Below are 7,500 nucleotides of genomic sequence, written 5' to 3' on the forward strand. Positions count from 1 at the left end.
TTAATTAATTTATTTATTTATTTATTCATTCCTTATTTATCGATTTACTTATATATTCATTTATTTATTTATTCATTCATTCATTCATTCATTCATTCATTCATTCATTTATTTGTTTACTCATCCATTCATTGATTCGTTTACTTATTTATTCATTCATTCATTCATTATCTCTTTATTATCTATTCATTCATTCATTATCTATTGTTTATCTATTCATTCATTCATTATCTATTTATTATCTATTCTTTCATCTATTCATTCATTATCTATTCTCATTCAATTATTCCTTCCTTCCTTCATTCCTTCCTTTATTTATTCATTCATTCATTATCTCTTGCGTCCAGCGATGGGCTGCCTTGTGCAGGTGGGCCCTGTGTGGGATTGGCAATTTAACGGGTGAAGTGATAATGATGATCGACTGACTCTTGATCGAGGGGGGGCGGGGGGGGGGGGGGGAAGGCCGCTGCCGGGCGAGGTTGGCTAGGAGTGCGGAGGTGCGTGGGTGGGTGGGTGGGTGGGGAGGGAGGTGAGGTTGTGGGGGTAGAGGGGGGTGGGGGGTCATGTTCATAATTATTCCGAAAAGCGAACCAAGGGGGAGTGAGGCAAGAGAGAGGGTGAGAGATAGAGAGGTGTGTGTGTGTGTGTGTGTGTGTGTGTGTGTGTGTGTGTGTGTGTGTGTGTGTGTGTGTGTGTGTGTGTGTGTGTGTGTGTGTGTGTGTGTGAATGAGAGAGAGAGGTAGGTGTGTGTGTGTGTGTGTGTGTGTGTGTGTGTGTGTGTGTGTGTGTGAGAGAGAGAGAGAGAAGTGTGTGTGTGTGAATGTGTGTGTGCGTGTGTGTGTGTGTGTGTATGTGTGTGTGTGTGTGTTTGTGTTTGTGTGTGTGTATGTGAGAAAGAGAGAGAGAGGGGGAGGGGTGTGTGTGTGTGTGTGTGTGTGTGTGTGTGTGTGTGTGTGTGTGTGTGTGAGTGCGTGCGCGCGTGTGTGTGTGTGTGTGTGTGTGTGAGTGCGTGCGCGTGTGTGCGTGTGCGCGCGCGCGTGTGAGTGTGCGTGTGTGTGCGTACGCGCGTGCGTGTGTGTGCGTGTGCGTGTGTGCGTGCGTGCGCGCGTGCGTGTGCGTGTGCTTGTGTGTGTGTGTGTGTGTTTGTGGCATCGTGAGGATTTTACGGCTGCCCTTCGGCACAGTTCACAAAGTGGAAGTCATGACTTTTCAGACCCCCTATGCTGTACCTGGTTCAAGAGTGTGTAACGTAAAAGTTGTTATCTTTACAACGATAAACAATTAGTGTAGGGGGCATGGGGGGGGGGGGGGGGGGGGTGCGGGGGCGTGAGGCGTTGGGCGTAAAGCACTAAAGGGACTGATGGAAAAGGAGAGAGATCAAATGGAAGGGATGGGGGGTATCGAAGTTCTGAAAGTGTTTAATTCATCATTCATCCGAAACGTTAGCAAATCCAGTCTTCACGACGTCCCACATTCGCATTACCGATAGGCATGTAACAAAAAAAAAAAAAAAAAAAAAACCGCCCTGCATATTCATTTGTACGTTGTAGCATCACGTTGAAAGCCCAGTTGTCAAACAACATCTTGTCAGAAATAACAACGGTCACATGTCACTTATTACGCGAATAATATGTAGCGCTGTTGTTTGAATCACACACAACGGGACCCACTTTCACGATAAAGTCTTTTTTTTTTCTTCTTTTTTTTTTTTAGTGTGTTGCTTTTTATTTTCTTATACATTATTATTATTATAATTATAATAATAATAATTATTATTATTATTATTATTATTGTTGTTGTTGTTGTTGTTGTTGTTAGTAGTAGTAGTAGTATTGTTGTTGTTGTTGTTGTTGTTACTGCCATCATTATTATCACCATTCTTATCTTGTTCACTACATGTGTTTCGGATTACTGTATCGCCGTTTACATGTGCTTTCACACATGCAATTCCCCTTCTTCACAAGGCTTAAAACGCCTACCAGTCACCGCCATCATTACCATCATCACCATCATCATCATCATTTGTTCAAAGTTTTTTTTGGTTTCAAATTCGCTTGACGGCGGTTCGCCGCCCCAAAGCGCGGTCCCAGGCTTTCACTGCTAGCAGCCTTAGCCGGACTCGGTTGATGTCAAAGCCACAGGAGAACAAAGAAACGCCGACCGACACACCCTTGACGAGCTACCTGACACTGTCTTTAATTCACTGAACTACACACATGCATCAGCCCGGCACCGTGCTTCCAGAGGCTGGCAGGGTATATGCACTGTATCATCCGATGGCTGGTTACGCTCCCCGCGACCGAAAGCTGCCACTTCACGAGGAGATTAAAAAAAAAATTTTGATCGTCAACCCCCGTCCCTTGGGAGAAGAGCCGTTTAGGTTCATCATGTTAATTTAAGCCAAAAAAAAAAAGAAATAACATAAAATAAAATAAAAGGACGCAAATGCATTGCTGTAGTTCGTAGATTTCATCGTCTTTTTTTGTCTTTTTTTTTCTCTCTCTCTCTATTCTTCACCATAGCCACTGAGGGTTTCATTGGCATTATCGCCAGTGTCTTCTTCACAATGATGTTCGCCATCACTACTACTCACCGTACACCCGATCACCATCATTTGATGACCCACATCATCATGGCATCACAGCCACCGATATTCACTCTCATCACCTTCGCCATAACCCTTTATATATATATATATATATATATATATATATATATATATATATATATATATATATATATATATTCATTTGTTTGTCATTTCACGCCAACCCAACAAACCGTCTTTACAAACAGCAGCAAGTAATAACAACAATGCAGCAAATACCAGAACATCATCAGGACCAATAATATGAAGAAAAACAACAACGCAAAGAAGAAGAAAAAGACAAAGAAGAAGAAGAAGACAAGGAGAAGGAGGAGGAGGAATGGGAACAGGAGAAGGATGCGAGTAGGAGAAGAAAAACAAGAAGAAGATCCAGAACAACACCGACAACGATATGACAAACAACAACAAGAAGAAGAATTACAGGAGGAGGAGGAGAAAGAAGAAGAAGGAGAAGAAGAGGAGGAGGAGGGAAAAACAAGAAGACGAAATAAACAAGAACAAGAAGAAGGAGAGGAAACAACAACAAAATCACACCACCCACTTACCACCACGACCAACCAGCCAGCCAACCAACCAACCAAAGCAAAACCAACCACTTAACAAACCAACCAATTAACCAACCAACCAACCAGTCGAAATTTCAGCCAACCAACCAACCAACCAATCGAAATTTCAACCAACGAAAATATTACCAACCAACCGGAAAACACACACACACACACACACACACACACACACACACACACACACTCACACTCACACACACACCACCACCACCACCAACAACAAAAAATACACACACAACAGACCTGCAGCTGTCATGATGACGGGGCCAGCCAGCACCCCCAGCCACCAGCAGACCGCCAGTCGCACCACCACCCGCCGCACCCCAATCTCCAGCCGCACGGGCGCCCGCCCTGGTGCCGCCATGGTCCGCTAGCTGCCCGCTGTCCACTCCCCTCTTCCGTCAGCACACTGCCCAGCATCCCACTCCCTCCCTCACCTGACAACAAAAACAACAAAAATTCGTAACAAAAGCATATAACCATTGACAAAAAAACTACACATTGATGGGTGATAAGAAACTGGACAGTACAAGGTCTTCAGAGAAGAAGCAACATCTCCACTGGCTCCCTGTCTCACACATAATAAAGTACAAGATCAGCACTCTATGTTATAAATGTATTTCACAAATATGCCCCTTCCTATCATTGTGGCTGCCTTCACCTCTACACTCCATCTCGCTCTCTACGATCGGCTTCGGATCCACTCTGTTTACGCATACCCTGATTCAAACACTCCACTGTTGGACGCCGTTCTTTCTCTGTCTCTGGACCTTGCAGTTGGAATGAACTTCCTCTTTCGCTTCGTCAGGTCTCTGCACTCAGTTCTTTCAAGTCTACCTCTTCAGAAGATAACCTCCCTCCCCTGTCTCTTCCTTGTCTTCAGTTTCTTCTTCAGTTTTGGAGTTATGCATGCGTGTGAATGACTGGTGCGAAAGTGCTTTGATTTGTCTCTGCACAAGATTCAGCGCTATATAAATATTATTATTATTATTATCATTAAGTTTATGGCCGTTTTTATCCCCGACATGTAGGCAGTCATACTCCGTTTTCGGGGTGGGGGAGGGGTGGCGTGGGGGTTGTGGATGCTGGTAGTGTTCTTGTTTCCATGACCCACAGAACGGTGACATGGGTGACAGGAAATTTAACGTGCGTGTTTGATTTTCTGCGTGCGTATACACACAAAGCGGGTTCAGGCACTTGCAGGTCTGCACATTTGTTGACCTGGTAGATCGAAAAAATCTCAGCCCTTTACCCACCAGGCGCCGTAACCAGGATTCGAACCCGGGACTCTTAGATTGAAATCCCAACGCTTTAACCACTCAGCTGTACCGCCCCTCGGCCCACAGCGCTGACAAAGAATATCAGTATCGGAAGAAAAAGCAAACCAGAATTGCAAAAACACAAGCATCGTAATCAAAAATCCCCAAGGATGATCAGCCTGTCCTTTCTGTCTACCGCTGAAATGGTGCGGTTGAGCTCCTCGTAGAAAGATTCTTTGATGTCATCAGGGTTGGTCATCATCGGGGCATAGCAGCTGATGACTGTGGCGAAGCGATCCTTGGACAGCTTCAGACGCAGGGTCATCAGCCTTTCGTTTATCCCACGTGGAAGGCTGCCAAGCTGTCGTGCAAGTGTGGTTCGTATGGCAAAGCCCACGCCTGAGGTTCTTGGGGTGTCATCTGGCTTCCCATTGCAGTATAAGGTGTAGCCCCCTCCAGCTTCCTCCAGCTGGGTTTCACCGGCAAACCTGGTTTCGCTCAGGGCTGCTATGTCCACCTGTTAGCGATCATGCGTTCTAGCAATGAGCGCTGTGCACCTTTCTGGTCTGTCGTCTCTGTCCAAAAGTGTGCGAACATTCCAGGCACCCAGAGTCAGGGCATGACTCCTGGTTCATTTCTTCTGTTGTTTTCGACCACTAGTGTTGGATGTCCAAGTAGGTGCGGTTTCCTACTAGGAACTAGGCGAGGCGAGTTTTGTTTAGGGATCCTTTTATCTCCCCTTCCCCATGTGGGGAGAGCAGTGCTGTGCCTAAAAAGGGCTGCTCTGACACTGTGGGAGGATACGGGCGCCGCATCTACCCCAGTCTACGGCGGACGACCATCACCCCACAGCCGCCTTCGTGCAGAATCGTGACTAGGAACTGCCAGCAGCATCCTCTGCCTGTCCCCGTTACCACTTCTCCATCGCCGCAGGGCTTGGGTAAGCTGGGTGTTGAAGGGCTAGCTCGTCATTCCGACATTAGCCTGATTGCCTGACCAGCATAGGTGACTTTTTTGTTTTAGTGAGGAGGAGTTGTGCAGTCACTTCCCCACTCTCTCGCCTACCGACGCTCACAGTCCCACAGGTGCAGATACTGCCACGTGTAGGACGGCCTAGGCAGGTGCAGGTTTTCTCTTCGGAGCTCCGTCTCCTAGGAGGACTTCCAGCCAAGGAAAAGAGCTCCCCCTGCCCTTTGGTCATCCTCTTCCACCTTCACAGCCGTTGGGAAAGGTTTCCTCCTTCGACTGTTCCGTCGTTGGGAGACTTCACATGCGGCAGGTAGTACTGGGTTACATGGGACCAGTAGCAAGGTCTATGCCCCTGACCTGACGAGGAGGAGGAGGAGGAGGAGAAGAAGAAGAAAAAGAAGAAGAAGAAGAAGATGATGAGGATGATGATGATGATAAACAGTAACATGGGACCAAAACGCGTCACAAAACCTCTACTCAAAAACCTTTTTTTTTCCAGGAAAACAACCACCACCAACGACAACAACAACACGAGAATGCGTCACAAAAGTCGACATGAAATAAAATAAGTAAATACGTCATTTAACAATCTCCGTGTTAGAAGAAAAAATAAAGGAAAAAAAGCTGCCAACACAATACAAAAAATACAACAACAAAAAAACAGAAAAAAACAACGAAAAACAAAAACAAAAAAAAAAAAAAAAAAACACTCAGAGAAACCACTGACAAGTCCCAGAAAGCTGAACTGAACCATCCATCAATGTGACTGACAGTTCAGGTGCAATCTGCCGACACCTTGCGTGTGTGTGTGTGTGTGTGTGTGTGTACGTGTGTATGTGTGTGTGTGTACGTGTGTGTGTGTGTGTACATGTGTGTGTGTATGTGTGTGAGAGAGAGAGAGAGAGAGAGTGGCAGCTAGCCATGTAATTACAGCAATCCAACGCGTAACTTCGACAGATGTGAAGGACGTGATAGTTCCATCTGACTGACATTCAAACGGTTAGCAGTGGATGCGGTTGACAGTGTCCACAATGGTACAAAAGATGTGGGACGAAGGTGTGGGTGGGATTCGGAGGGTGGGGGGGTGGGGGAGGGGGATGCGCGCGAGAGGGGGGGGGGAATAAATCTGGAGTACTTTTGGATCAAAGAAGAAGCCCCGATTGTCACGTGTTGACAGAGACGCTGATGATGATGATGACGAAGAAGACGAAGAAGCAGAAGAAGAAGGAGGAGGAGGAGGAGAAGACCAATAACAACAAGATACAAACAACTACAAACAAAAAACAAAAAAACAAACAAAAAAAAACCCACAAACAAACAACAAAAAGAGGAACGGAAAACCTGGCGCATTTTAGGATCAAGGAAGCCCCGATTCTCACGTGTTGACAACAGAGAGGTCGTACTTGGGGACAAGCCCGAAAGAAGAAGAAGAAGAAAAGGGAGGAGGAGAAGAACAAGAAGAAGAAGAAGAAGGAGGAGGAGGAGGAGGAGGAGGAAAAGACGAAGGAAAAGAAGAAGAAGAATGAGGAGGAGGGGGAGGAGAGTGAGGAGGAAAAGAAGAAGAAGAAGGAGGAGGAGGAGGAGGAGAAGAAGAAGGAGAAGGAGGAGGGAAATAATAATAATAAGAAGAAGAAGAAGGAGAAGAAGATGATGATGATGATGATGAAGACGAAGAAGAAGAAGCAGAAGAAGGTGGAGGAAGAGGAGAAGGCAGGGGATGAGAAGAACAACAACAAGATACAAACAACAACGACGGACAAAAATACAACAAACAAACAACAAACAAACAACAAGAAAGGTAAACCTGAAGCACTTTACTGTCACGCGTTGACAACAGAGAAATCGTACTGGGGGGGAAAACGAAAGAAGAAGAAGCACAATTAGGAGGAAGAAAGAAGACGACGACGACGACGACGACGACGACGACGACGAAGAAGAAGAAGAAGAAGAAGAAGAAGAAGAAGAAGAAGAAGAAGAAGAAGAAGAAGAAGAAGATGATGATGATGATGATGATGATGATGCTAAAGAAGAAGAAGAAGAAACAGAAGAAGAAGACAAAGAAGAAGAAGCAGACGAAGAAGAATGAGGAGGAAAAGAA

At 45.6% G+C, this 7,500-nt stretch overlaps 1 protein-coding gene across 1 annotated transcript in view; it reads right to left on the reverse strand.

The window, feature by feature from the left end:
• Window positions 1–7,500, reverse strand: part of LOC143282052 (uncharacterized) — an 870,172-nt gene that overhangs the window by 489,496 nt on the left and 373,176 nt on the right. Inside the window, exon 5 of the mRNA XM_076587494.1 lies at window positions 3,418–3,611. Within this exon, the coding sequence (XP_076443609.1) occupies window positions 3,418–3,538 (121 nt within the window). The 5' untranslated portion in view covers window positions 3,539–3,611. The remainder of the gene's footprint in view (window positions 1–3,417; window positions 3,612–7,500) is intronic.

The sequence above is a fragment of the Babylonia areolata genome, chromosome 5 (genome assembly GCF_041734735.1).
Source record: "Babylonia areolata isolate BAREFJ2019XMU chromosome 5, ASM4173473v1, whole genome shotgun sequence".
Lineage (NCBI taxonomy): Eukaryota > Metazoa > Mollusca > Gastropoda > Neogastropoda > Buccinidae > Babylonia > Babylonia areolata.